The sequence below is a fragment of the Taudactylus pleione genome, unplaced genomic scaffold, assembly GCF_031769625.1.
Source record: "Taudactylus pleione unplaced genomic scaffold, aTauple2 ptg000464l, whole genome shotgun sequence".
Taxonomy (NCBI): Eukaryota; Metazoa; Chordata; class Amphibia; order Anura; family Myobatrachidae; genus Taudactylus; species Taudactylus pleione.
This window is the reverse complement of record NW_028284866.1, coordinates 2,727,173-2,741,864: the sequence shown is the minus strand read 5'-3', so window position 1 is coordinate 2,741,864 and position 14,692 is coordinate 2,727,173. Positions and strand designations below refer to the sequence as shown.

The 14,692-nt window shown below is 45.2% G+C and overlaps 1 protein-coding gene across 4 annotated transcripts in view; it reads left to right on the top strand.

The window, feature by feature from the left end:
- Nucleotides 1-14,692, top strand: part of NT5C2 (5'-nucleotidase, cytosolic II) — a 106,485-nt gene that overhangs the window by 46,359 nt on the left and 45,434 nt on the right. For all 4 annotated transcript variants that reach the window (XM_088448718.1, XM_088448717.1, XM_088448716.1 and 1 more), the window contains exon 3: nt 9,562-9,635. In XM_088448718.1, coding sequence (XP_088304844.1) covers nt 9,562-9,635 — 74 coding nt within the window. The remainder of the gene's footprint in view (nt 1-9,561; nt 9,636-14,692) is intronic.

The window sequence follows — 14,692 nt, the reverse complement described above, 5'->3', positions numbered from 1 at the left end:
TTAAGCGTACCATGAAATCGCATCTCTTCTGGGGAGCGTATTAAAATACATAAGCACCCTGGTATTAGATCCCTTAGTATAATGACATTAGTATTTCTCAACAACAACTTAAAACTAAACCCTCCTGACCTTGTTACCTACTCTCAGTATCTTCTTCCGTACACAATGCTTCATTGATCATTATTCAGCTACTGACTTGATCTTTGTCATAAGTTTCTGGTTCACTGCACAAAAACCAGACCTTTGGCCTTGTGATTCATCCCCATATCTTTAGCTGGGTACACATTGAACAGATATATCTGCAAATGATGGGCAGTCATACACACTGAACTACCATCACCTGTCTCTGGCCAGGGGGGGTGTCCCACGGCCTCTGCTGCTTGTGTACGGGCGGTCGGTAGACTGCCCATACACACTACCCAATGGACAGATATATCTGCTTATATGAGCGGTTCGGATTCTATGGAATCCGTACCGCTCCGAACATAGGGTATCCGAGTCCACCCGAACCCTGTTCGGGTGTTCCCCGCCTGACTCGGATCCCCGTTCGGGGCCGAAAGGCGGCCGTCTGATGTCGGATTCTCGCTAGAGAATCCGACGTCAGGGCTCCTATTGTGTAGGGCAGACCGCTGTGATAGTGGTTTGCTCTACACAGAACAAACACACAGCCGCCAGCGTTTGTTACAGCAGCCAATGAGAGTCACACAGACTCTCATTGGGTGCTGCACGGAGGGAGCCGGCTGGAGCTCACTCAGGAGCTCCGTCTTCCGGCTCCCTCCTCGTCGCGTGGCAGCTGAGCGGACGGCAGCTGGAGCGGGGATACAGGTAAGTTTTTATTTTTTGTGTGTGTATGGGGGCCTGCTAATGGAGGGGCATACTACTGGGGGGGCATACTACGGGGGGCCTGCTTGGGGGGGCATACTACTGGGGGCCTGCTAATGGGGGGCATACTACTGGGGGCCTGCTAATGGGGGGCCTGTTAATGGGGGCATACTACTGGGGGGGCTTACTACTGGGGGGGCATACTACTGGGGGGGCTTACTACTGGGGGGCCTGCTAATGGGGGGCATACTACGGGTGGCATAGTACTGGGGGCTTGCTTATGGGCGCATACTACTGGGGGGGCCTGCTTATGGGGGCATACTACTGGGGGGGCATGATACTGGGGGGCATACTACTGGGGGGGCCTGCTAATGGGGGGCATACTAGTGGGGGGGCCTGCTAATGGGGGCCCTACTACTACTACTACTGGGGGCCCTGCATAGGGGGCCCTACTACTACTACTACTACTACTACTAATGGGACTGCATAGGGGGCACCACTGCTGGGGGCATTGTGTAAGGGACACCACTGCTGGGGGCATTGTGTAAGGGACACCACTGCTGGGGGCATTGTGTAAGGGACACCACTGCTGGGGGCATTGTGTAAGGGACACCACTGCTGGGGGCATTGTGTAAGGGACACCACTGCTGGGGGCATTGTGTAAGGGACACCACTGCTGGGGGCATTGTGTAAGGGACACCACTGCTGGGGGCATTGTGTAAAGGACACCACTGCTGGGGGCATTGTGTAAGGGACACCACTGCTGGGGGCATTGTGTAAGGGACACCACTGCTGGGGGCATTGTGTAAAAGGGACACCACTGCTGGGGGCATTGTGTAAAAGGGTCACTACTGTGTGCATTGTGTAAAAGGGGTAATACTGTGTGTTGTAATATAAATAAGAGACACTACTTTATGGTGTAATGTGAATCAGGGGCACTATGTGCGGTGTAATGTGAATAAGATTGTGCACTGTGACTCCTTGGGCCGTAGCCTACTTTGTAAACAAATACTCTGATTCTGCTGGCCGTACCCCACTGGGTGGGTGCACTACTTTTCATTTCTGCCACTGCTGTGTGGCAATGTGTTATAGATGTGCTTTATACTGTGGTGTCTGTGTCGTTGTGCCGCTGCTTTGTCGCTTAGTAACCAGTCAGCTCACTGCAACCTTTGGCCAATAATGTTAAAAACAATATTATAAGCTGTGAGGTGTTCTAAATTGACTGGAAATTAATGTTATTGAGGTTAATAATACTTTAGGAAGAAAAAAAAGACCAATTTATGTGATTTTTAGCTTTTTTTTTGTCAATTTTTGTAAAAATAAATCCAATCCAAAGCCAGTCACCGCAGTTTGGCAAATCCAAATCCGGACAACGAATTAGAACCAAATCCGGCAAAAATGGTCCGGCGCACATCCCTAATATAACTGTCATCAGCTGTGCAGTACAGCCATCCCGATATGTCTGTGAACGACGTCATTCACAGACATATTGCTGGTACACACTGGCCGACGGGCACCCGATATATTGGCCGATGGTAAGCTTTAGAAAGCCCTTACGACATCTGTTTCGATGTATGTTTGTTACTATATTGTTAATGATGATATGCCGGAGAAAATTAGCACAATTGTGATTGAGTCGGCTACTGGCTTTAGGTAAACGGTTGGGTCGCAGATAAGCACCTCTTTGTTAAGAGTTTATTTTTAATTAATGGAAACTCCACTAAACATGGATATGTCCAGTGGTCGAAGTGGGAATTTTGAAGTGGGGGTATGGAGAACTAGTGTATGTGCGAGCCTAAAAATGGGTGTGGTCAATGCATCAGGGGGCGTGGCTATGTGACAAGAGGGGTGTGGCCTCTCAAAATGAGGGCGTCATGCGTCCATCTCTCATTCTTTCCTTTTTTTTTTCTCTCAAGCTTTGTACCTCTCACTCCCCTCCTTCCATTTCTTACCCTCTGCACTTCTCTCTCCCTTCTTCCATCTGTTTGTAACCTCCTGCATCTGTCACTGCTTTCTGTTCTCATCCTGTACCTCTTACTCTCTCCCTTCCTCTCCCACTCCCTATAGACTGTCACTTAATGCTAAAGACAGGTCATACATTGCTGATAGATAGTACATATGCGCCATACTCATTACCTGACTCACTGCAGCATGCCTGGAACAGCTGGAAGAGGGTGGATCTCACGGGCTATACAGAGGCCATGTTCGTATCATGACCTGTAGCCAGCAGCGCAGCGTTATGTTATCCTGCACAGGGTCGGCAGCGCCGCTGTATACAGGACAGCTCCAACTTCCCCCAGTTGCTGCTGCGCACACACACTTGCTCCGGGCACACAACCAGTAGGAGGATGCTGTAAATAGGATGGAAATGCTCCATGTTCTGTGACAGACTGTGGCTTCTGGGGGTTGTAGATAGTTGCTAGGCTCAATCTATGCGCAGTCTCAGTCTAGTGGACGTTAGCATGATCGTGCATGCAGCGTGATTAAGCATAGTGCCGGCTTGTAGAGTAATTAAAAATTCAGCGGCGAACTAAGGTGGCACTATGCCATATTGTCGTATACCATCATACTTTGAGCCTTAAAGACAATAAATATCTCATAAGCTTTGCATAAAAAAAAAAAAAAAAAAAAAGAGGAAGATCGGCCCTCAAGGGCTCGATTCAATTGAGCACCATTCTGAATTGAATATCTCCGGGACCTCCCTCCCAGGGCTATTCACCATGCTGTTTAGTCCGACTAACGGATTTCTTCTCGCCCTGAGGGTGCGAGGAGAAATCTGATAAAAGTGCTGGCCACGGGGCTGTTTTCCAGCTAACAGCCAGCACTTTAGTGGAAGGATGGCGGTTCTCGCGACTAAACATCCATGTTAAGTTGGAGAATGCCGGTTCTTGTGACTGAACTGGCAATTGTTGGATCAGCGCGGTGAATTGAATAGCTCCAGGACCTACCTCCTGGGGCTATTCAGCATTTCTCTGAATTTAATCGAGACCATAGGCTCCAACAGGAAAAAAAATATATATACACATCACATAATCTTTGCATAAAAAAAAAAACACAATAGATTATTTTTTTTCCCTATGGGTGCCAAACACATAGGCCCCACAGAAATATATAAATCACAAATTTTGCATGAACAAAAAATATGCACACACATTGGCACACATAGGAAAAAGACAAACATATAGGCTCCCACAAGGAAATAAATCATGTAAGCTTTGCAAAAAAAACCAAACACATTGGCACTGTACAGAAAAAAATAAACACATTTTCAAATTCGCACAGAATGCAGCTGCGATAATATGCTAATGCTTGGCAAAGCTCAGCCAGCATAAATACGCCCAGTACTGCTTTCTCACATCTGTTTACTGATGTTCTCCTGCGTAAACATCGGTACCATCTACGCACATCAACCACTCATGCAGCATTTACAGCAGGTCTGACCTGCCGCAGACACAAAATCTTCTCACACGCAGTGATCTCTGAAGCTGCGTATGTAATCCCAGTGACCAATTTATACACACCCAAGTAACGGCGTTCAAATGGTCAGGGACGCCTGTGGTTTTTCCAACCACTCGACAGTCACCACCCCCAAACGCTAACAGCCTGTGACTCACTCTGCGACCACATCACACGTGCAGTGCAGCTTATACACATGCGCAATGTCAAACAATCACTCAATCTGCATATGCAGTTGCACTTTTGATTGCTGCTAATAGGCCACACAGGAAATAAAACACATACAGGGGAATTCAATTGTTCTGGGTGGTGCTTAATGTAATAGAAGCCCAATGGATTAATTCAAATGCTGCTCACTCAGTTGTGGGTTATTGCTTCTCGCGGCCTCAGGAAAGGGCGAGAAAAAAAACGTGTCAAAAGTCCATGTTTGGATGCCAAAACGGCAGTTTGGGTGCTACACTTAGTAGGGAAATGCCAATTAGTGTGCCTTAAACCATGTGTTTAGGTTCGCTAACCGGCATTTTCAAAACAAAGTGCCTGGGCGTTGATATCAGCGCCTAACTGTATTGAAAAAAGCATTGTGGATGCCACTTTAGTTGGATTTCTGGAGAGTGCAAGCATAAATCCTTTAGTTAGGTTTAATAGTGCTGTCAATAGAATAGCTCTGGGACCAAATTCCCAGCACAGTTCAACAACGCACTTAATTGAATTGCCCACAATAGCACCAATAGGAAAATAAAGAAAGACACGGGCTACAGGAACATAAAAAAAAAGCCACACACATTGGCACCGATAACAAAATGTTGTGGGGCACTCGGGGGGTAATAAGACACAGGATACGGTTAATATCCTGGGAAAGGGGATGCCAGCGCTTAGAATACTGGCGCCGGGATTCTGACACCTCTCAGGATCACGGTGATGGCATCCCAAAGGTAAGTAGAGGGGTTAGAGGGAGGGTTAGGCACTAGGGGGGAGTGTTATACTGCCCATCCACTAGGCGATTAAATTGAGTGAGTGAACGATAACTACATCGTTATCGTTTAATCGTTCATTAATCATTTGAAGATCGTTCACTAAAATGTCTAAAACGACCAGCGATGCACATGCACGCTGGTCGGTATTGGACATCTATCATCGTGCAAACAAGCTGGTCAACCTGACGATCACATCAGGTTCAGCATGTTTGCTGATGATTGATGAGCCTGCACTGCACAACTGCTCATTCAGTGCAGGCTCATCACAGACTGACAAACGACTGCACGATTTCAATCTCGTAATCGTGCAGTTGTTTTCAGCTCGTCTAGTGGATTGGCAGCTTTAGGTTTAGGATGCAGGGAGGGGGAGGTAAAGTTTAGGCACTAGGGGGGTAGGCTATGTTTAGGCCCCTTGGAGGGAGGGTTAGGATACCTACTGTCAGATGTCTGTATCCTAACCCTGTCGGGATGCCGACATCTGGATTTTGACCGCGAGGATCCCAAGCGCTGGCATCCCGTACCCAAATCTGAGACAAACAGGGGTAGCGAGGCACACACTATATCTAAAATCTTGTACTACTCACCGGTTATTGCTGTCACATAGCAGTGGCACCATCAGCTGTACTAGGAAGGGGGGAGGCCTTCCCCCTGCAGTTGAACCAGGCTTCAGGGCTCCTTCAGTCAGCTGACAATCCCCCTCACCGCGGAGGCCAGTATGAGGGGCTGTTAGGCTGCGACTCCTGTGGCTGTCACAGAAACCAGTGGGGGGATGGGCACATATGCCAAACACATGCAGCATGTAATGGATGCTGCTGCAGAGACCTTCCGGTGGGGGCAGGCACCTGGCAACACGGGCGGGCAGGAGGGGGGGAAGTGGTAAACTACACCCGGCATAAGCAGGCACGGTACAAGCCAGTTGGACTCTGCAGCTTGGATGCTGCAGAGACCTTGAGAAGGAGGACAGCTGCGGGGGTCCGGCGCATGTAGGCCGCTGACGGCCACTCAGCAGATGTGAGCAGCAGGCAGGGGCCAGAAGTCCAACTAGTACTGAGGCACACGCCAGACTCTTCCAGCGGGGGACGGACGGCTCACGCAGGCGGATGGGAAGGAGCTGCAATGACTGACAGCCCAGTGTTTTCACTGAGCCAGCCGCAAAGATACACACTGCGGCTGGCTTAGAGGGCTGTCCTAGCGGGCGGAGATCCGCGCAGCCCTCACTACACATGCTACAAACCTGTTGGGCTCTGCAGCTTCGATGCTGCAAAGACCTGGAGAAGGAGGATGACTCCGAGGGTCCGGCGCAGGCAGGCTGTGGGCAGACACCCAGCAGGCAGGGGCCAGAAGTCCAACTACTACTGAGGCACACGCTAGACTCCAGCGGGGGACGGACGGCACGCACGAGCGGATGGGCGGGAGCTGTACTGTACTGACTGACAGCCCAGTGTTTTCACTGAGCCAGCTGCATAGATACACACTGCGGCTGGCTTAGGGGGCTGTCCTAGCGTGCGGAGACCCGCGCAGCCCTCTCAGTTCAATTAGGAAGATAAAAATCTTATTTGTTTGAAGTGCCGGTATGCCATACCGGCCCATACCGCCACACTTCGAACACTGGATATGTCCTTAAAAAAAATAATTTGAATGATAGATATTTGAGGTAGAGGAGTTCTAACTGGGGAAGGGGTTGGGTACTAGATGCCGATGCTCGGGATCCCAGCAGTCAGAATACCAATGCTGGCATCCCGACAGGGTCACAATCCCGACAGAAGGAGGTTAAGTATGCTCTCCTTCCCCTAACTCTAATTCTCCACCCACAGCCTATACCTACTAAACCTTGTAATGGAGATGGTGGAAGCAAGATGTTGGACTGTTTTTCCTTGGTGCACTTAATATATGTTTTAAACAATAAAAAAAAAAAACCTTTCAACTTTATTGGGCGGTTTTACCTGCGAGGTAGACAGATGAGGCAGACTAATTTACATGTCTACGCACACACTCTAGAGCTGTGGGGAGGCCGAGTCCCCTTCGCAGCTCTCATTGGCTTCTAGGGACAGAAAGAAAGCAGAGAGGGGGGAATCCTAGGAAAGCGAGGAGAGTGGACAAGATGGCAAGGCAGGGAGGAGGGGTCCCAGGATAGAGAGAGGAGAGGGGGCAAGATGGCAGGGCAGGGAGGAGGGGTCCCAGGATAGAGAGAGGAGAGGGGGCAAGATGGCAGGGCAGTGAGGAGGGGTTCCAGTAGAGAGAGGAGAGGGGACAAGGTGGCAGGGCATTGAGCAGGGGTTCCAGTAGAGAGATGAGAGGGGACAAGATGGCAGGGCATTGAGGAGGGGTTCCAGTAGAGAGAGGAGAGGGGACAAGATGGCAGGGCATTGAGCAGGGGTTCCAGTAGAGAGAGGAGAGGGGACAAGATGGCAGGGCACTGAGGAGGGGTTCCAGAAGAGAGAGGAGAGGGGACAAGATGGCAGGGCATTGAGGAGGGGTTCCAGTAGAGGACATTGGACAAAGTGGCAGGGCAGTAAGGGTTTTCCCAGGAGACAGAGAAAGAGTGGACAAGATGCCAAGGTAGAAAGGAGGGGTTCCAGGAGAGACAGAGTGGATAAGGTGGAAGGGTCCCAGGAAAGAGTGAGGAGAGTGGATAAAGTGGAAGGGTCCCAGTAAAGAGAGAGGAGAGTGGACATGATAGCAGGGCAGTGAGGAGGGGTCCCAGGAAAGAGATATCAGAGGGGGCAAGATGGCAGGGCAAAGAGGAGGGGTTCTAGTAGAGAGCGAGAGAGAGGAAAGGAGAGGGGGACAAGAAGAAAAAAAACAATCCTTGCACAATAGGGAGAGAGGGGAGAAATTGGAAGAGATGGGGAGGGAGATGGGAAGATGTTGGAACAATCCAATGAATGAGCTAACAATCCAATGAATGATGGGTCCAAAATACTAGTTCAATAATAAAGCTCAGTCTGCTCATAAGCTTTCCTTCTTATAGGAAAGTAAATGCCTTCACTGTAGACAGACACACACACACAACACCAAACAAATGAATATAACATGTATTTTTTCTTTTTGAACCTCTTGTATATGACTTTGATGAGCTGCAAGTGTTCATGGATCACTCGGCACCTACTTACACTATCTGTTACACATCCCATATCTGCAGTGACTCATGGAAACCTGTCTCTTATTCCCCTGTGCCATCATACGTCTGTTGCTCATGTATTGTGAGCATACAATGGTAAAATACGAATATTTCTCTATCTATTATATCTAACCATTTAAATAAAAAAAAAACTATAACATTATAAGTTGTTTTATTATTGAAATTATTTTTAAAAGATAAAATGCTAACTAGTGTAAGTATAAACTCTTGCTAAGCATTCATTGCCATGTATTCAGCCAATCATTGGTGGGCTAAGTTTAGCAAACTGCTCTTTTCGTGTTTATGTAGAACGCACGCACACTCCAAGACGGGGAGGAAAGACATTGCTAAGACTGGCATATGTTAATGTTCCTAAAATAACAAACCTAATAAGGTTTTATTTAGGGAATATTTTTTGTGATTTTTGCTACTGTAATTGCTGTTACCGCACAGCGCACATCATGTGAACCTGCTCGAGTATATAATTGCATGAATAAATTAGCTGTTTTTTTTAAATACATCACTGTGGCAAGCTTCTTGATATTTACCATTTCTCTTTGATTTTCTAGTTGATATTAATGATTTATAATTCTTCATAGTTTAATGTGATTACCATGGCAACCAAAGTCATATGACACATGATGTAGTGAGCAGAGAGGCATTGGAATGCCCTGTGAAATCTTCTCCCTCCTTCTCTTCCTTCACATGAAATTATTATTTTTTTTTTTTTTTTTTTTTTAGTCTAAGGGGTATATTTGCTATAGTGAGTTTTTAGAAGTGGAGATGTTGCCCATAGCAACCAATCAGATTCTAGCTATTATCTTCTAGAAGGTACTAGTTAAATGTTAAGTAGAATCGGATTGGTTGCTCTGGGCGACATCTCCACTTCTAAAATCTCTCACTTTAGTAACTATACCTCTAGGTGTAGGGCTGGCAGCCATACTGATTTTCTCTCAAGATAGATTTTTGAAAGGAGATAATGATTTTTAGGAGGATGGAAGTTTACCACATTTGCATGCTTAAAAGGTACTTGCAATTTAAAGAAAAAAAAAAACTTATATGGCATTTCTGCTGTAAGTAGCTGTCCAATATGCTGACCAGCAGTTGCCTCCATGGGCAGAAATTGAGGTCACCTCACCTTCCCCAATCATCTTACTGTACATGTAATTTTCTTTTCTTGTCTTCTAGGGTCTTCGTGAATAGAAGTCTAGCCATGGAAAAGATCAAATGCTTCGGATTTGATATGGATTATACACTTGCTGGTGAGGATGGAAAGAATTCTTAGACCTTACAAAGCAAACTATTTATAGCTTTACCCTTAGCATGTTGTCACTGTTCCTTAGAAGTATATTCTAGATGATTACGTAGGTCAGCTAAGCCTGGGAAATGTTTGAGGGAACGGACTTTGGTACAAAAGTCTTACCAGCTCATCCCTGTGTAAGATAAAGAGGTTATTGGATTATGATCCTCCCGACATTTTGTGACCAACATGAACATGCTGAAACAATTTAATCTAGAAGCTATTTGTTTTGCTGTATAACAATGTTACAGGTCATTTTCTATGAATATTTACATGAAAGATAACAGATTATTTTCTAATCTGATTTCATTGAGTTGTGTGAAACAGTGCCTCCATAAGTCAAATTACAATTGGTAGAGTACTGTATGCGTTTTGCACGATGAGTTCTGCAAAACGTTAAAAGAATCTAATGTCTCTTCCCCCCATGTGATGGGCTGCAGGCAGGCCTAGAGTCACAAGTGACCCTGATTTGTTTGTTTGTTTGGGATTGTAAAACACTTGTTTGAAATACTTACTGATATATTACTGCAGATTGGTGTCTCTATAATGTTTTAACTTATTACTGTGATTAAGGGCAATGGCCCTGATGCTGAGATGGTTACTATTGGCAACGCCACTGCGTCTTTGTACATAAAGGCTGTCCGAAAATATGCAACAGCTTCACCATCGCGATCATCGGGCAGGCATCTGCCATCTGAGTAACCCTAAGGTTACTCAGAATGGCAACCACATTTCCACTGCCGGGGCCAGTAATATGCTTTGGAATATGCAGCCACCGGCATCTACACTCCCACAAGACAGAGATGACGTGCCTCTGTTTTGTGCAACGGTCCCCACCTCCTCCCCCAGCGGCTTTCCCCACACTTCGTCTGTAGCCACAGCAGTATAGCGGTAAATCTGCACTCTGGCGTACTTAGGAACATTAGGCAACTGCGACCAAATCGGACCATCGTCCATCTCTAAATTGGCCCCATGTATGGCCCTTTTGATGACTAGATTGCCGAACATGTGGTCCCTGAAGTGTATCATGTTGCAAATCACTCCTCTACATTGTCTCATACACACAGTAAAGGCGCTATTCCCAGTGACTTGTGTGGCTGCATATTCACGAATATTAGTTCAACTCACAAAATATATTTTTCCAGTGTGTGTGTGTGTGTGTTTGTAGGCCACACCTATATTTATATACTGAAAGGGTTAATTCATAATGTTTGCAACACCTTCCTATACAGCTGGGCTGCATTCTCTGTGGTGTCAATGAGGACATCTCGCTTTCCAGTGGGTGCCATCCTTGGCCTCCTGTACTTGCTCTATTTTAATTCTTGTGCTGGAAAGTGACTTGGTCCCACTGAAGCTCATCCAAGTTCTTGCCTCCTCGACATTCAGTACATTAAAGAGATGGTGCAGTGGTTGTGTTTACAGCAAGGGTATTAAATAGCAGCTAATGGAAACATCAGAGTGTTAGAGAGGAAAACGAGCTGTCAGTCAGATGTGTTTACTTGTAAATTAGACCTGCTGCCCTCATGATCACCGCCCGGCACACACCACGCTCTCTCATGACCTTTTATTTTGTATGCGAGTCAGACCCACTGAGCTGTTAGAGAGCCTTCCATGTAAACTCACTGAATAGGACCTTCTGTAAAAGAAGCATTTTCATTATCATTACCAGTGTATCACTACTAAGTCACACAGCATTACAGATTATTTCAGGAATTGAGCGTGCTGATCTTATTGGGAGGCAGTGACCTGTCCACTCATGTGATTGTTAGTGCAGAAAGGCAGGGCAGGTGGGATGGTGGGAATCCATAGGCAGATTGTTCTATAATGCATAGTGCAACATGTGAGTCTTCTATCAAACTATTCCTGGCAGATGGAAGTGTCAGACACACTTATATGAAACAAAGTTCATACATCTTTTTATTTGTTTCTCTTTAGTCATTTATGTAAATATTCGAGCTATAGATTGCACCTGTTACTGCATGCAATGGCCATAGCTATTGTATGGACTGTGCAACCATGGTACAGCCTATTAGTGCTGTAGGAACCAGTGATGGCACTGAGGAGCCGATGTATTATTTGATGAGGAAATATCTGCATCACAGGAGGAAGTTTGACTTAGTGAGGTCATGGGTACACACCTGGTTGGCCGACCTTCTAATTGTCTGCCCGATGTGCGTGGCCAGCAGAGCCATTTGAATATGCTCACCCATTTGTGATGTCCTATTCAATGGCTGCGGCGGCCAACATATCACACTGGTCGATGGGTCGACCGTACAGATAGCCAGATGAAATTCTATATCTGCTAGATATATAATCATCGGCTATGCTGCTGAGCCGCTCAGATATGTTTGTGTACACTCCTAGCGATGAACTATCGATATATTATTTGTCGCCGGAACGAACAATCTATCGTACAGGTGTGTACCCAGCATAAGGCTTCATCACCTTGAAAATTGGATTATTGCACAGATTCCTTTGTGCAGGCCATAAGTGTAATGAAAACAATCCATGGATTAAGAAATGGCTGACTACTTATGACCTTTGTACGATAGTGTATATGCTGAACATATGTTCAATTGACATAAACAATGTATCTGGTTACATCAGTGAGGACCCCAGGGGAGGCAGGAAAATGCGTATAACTGCAGGGTAGCATCAGTTAATTTACCACAGCTACTTATACTGTATATATTGGAGGCATGTATGAAAAATAATTCAATGATTTTGCACCGACTATAACAGAATAAATGACCCTTTTGTATTCACCCTGGATCCCCATTGATCACACCTGGCTGTGCTTAGTTTTTCTTCAGCTTTCTAGGAATTGCATTTTTTTTTTGGTTACGCAAACAAATTAAATGACATTTCATTAAAGTTTGGAAATAAAATTTACAATGACAATGGGGCATATTAGTTTTAGAAATACAAGCTGGCAAATGGACCATTTGATTATGTAAAAGCTTAACATTGACACACACAGAATATACTTGGACTCCTTGCCTTACACTGAAGCCATCCCATTAGCGTAGTTTTAGATTACATCTTTCTTTCGTCTGGCGCCTACTGAGATAGAAGAAGCTACAGTGTTTGTGGTTTTACGTTTTTTCTCTTAATTTTAACAAAGATTACACATTTTTTATCCGACATTGGTTGGAAACCGATCAAAGAATACAAATTACATTCACTGGCAATAAATTCATATTTTACATTTTAGATCGGGGATGAGCAACCTGTTACACTTCTGGGGCGTCTCATGGGAGGTCCTCTAACTTTCAAAAAGGCCTCACATTACATCTAGACTCAGCAATAAGTTATAACAATATGCTTAATTAAACAAAGACACCTATCTCATATAACTTCAGGAGGCTTTATAAACAGGTGTTACAAGCTATAACAAACAAATCTGACAATAAAGCAAGACCGAGCCTATCACTGCTTTAGCTGATCACCCAGTACATCTAGCAACCAAAAGAAACTGTTTAAAACCTCTGGCTGCTTGAATGCTTTTGGGCTTGTTTACTAAAATAATATTCTAGACACAGCTGTGTATCACAACCAAATTGAATGCATATAGCATCATACTAAAGAAGTCCCTTTTTGTGTTTTGTTTTGTTGTGCAACCTATCAAGGAAAACTTCTCAAACAGATCACGTGAGACGAGTACTGATGCCGCTTAATGCTTCCATGCAAACAACAGGCCTGTCTGTCTAGTGCAAACGTTGCTTCTTGCTTTTGGTGAAATGCACCCAAAAAAGGAGAAAACTAGTGTAATATTCTGCAGGCTCCTACTGTGTACGGCAGATAAACTACTGGTCCATGTCTATATGTACCCAAACAGGTTCTGATAAATTGCATCATTTAATAAGAAAAACAAAAGCATACTCTGATCACATTTCACTTTATCAGGCTCTTACATGTTTGATTTTGGTTTAATTGCTGCCAGAGCAGGTGGAACAATAACATGGTTTCCAGACGTCTCCAGGTGCAGGGAGATTTCCCACCGGAGTCAGCTGTTGCCGTGGACTTTAAACCGGGAATCATCTACAGAAACCATGTGGTCTGAATAAAACGCAGCAACAGGCTTTCCAAAGGAGCCAAGGATTCATTTTCTGGTTCAACACGGTTTTAGCATCAAACTTCCAGAAAGCGTGTTTAATGAACATTAAGATTCAGGGGTATATTTACTAAAGTGAGAGTTTTTAGAAGTGGAGATGTTGCCCATAGCAACCAATCAGATTCTACTTAACATTTAACTAGCACATTGTAGAAGATAATAGCTAGAATATGATTCGTTGCTATGGGCAACATCTCACTTTAGTAAATATACCCCTCAGAATGAATCTCTGTCCTTTATGCCTTTAATAAGCTGACTTTTTTTTTTTCCAGCCACAGTAAATGTGAAACAACTGAATGTGGTTCTTATTCAGCCCCATTCAAGGGACTAAATTGTGAGTAACAGCCCAGCGTTCTAGAATAGATTCCCTTGTATCCCGGCTACCTGATCACTGCTGCGCTGCACTTATTAACATGCAGAACGTGCCGGCTGTGGGACTTCTGCATCTGGTTAAAGTCTGCTGTGCACCCAAACTGTAGAATAGAAATACTACTTTAGTCTCCATCTCTGAAATATGTTTTTAAAATTAGATCTAAGTTTAGCTGATTTATCTGTGTTTAGAACAAATGTATTGTCTACCTATTAAGCAATTTGGTGGTGGCACCGGCTTTAGGAACACTAATAAGAACATCGTACTGCACTGTTTCACAGTAAGGATGACAGAAATGTCATTAGAGATGGTGAGAGAGACCCCCCCCCCCCCATGGCTCCTGTACAGCCAGGTGCCATGTTCACTTCTGCATTCCCACTGTAGAAGCTTTACCTCCAATCACGTCTGGACGGGATCCTTATCAGTTAATGGTGGGGGCACAGGGGTAAGTAAAATGATACTTATGCAAAGGTGGACAGTTGCGTAAATGGAAGTGTCATCACCGAGTTGACAACACCTTAAAATAGGTTATACT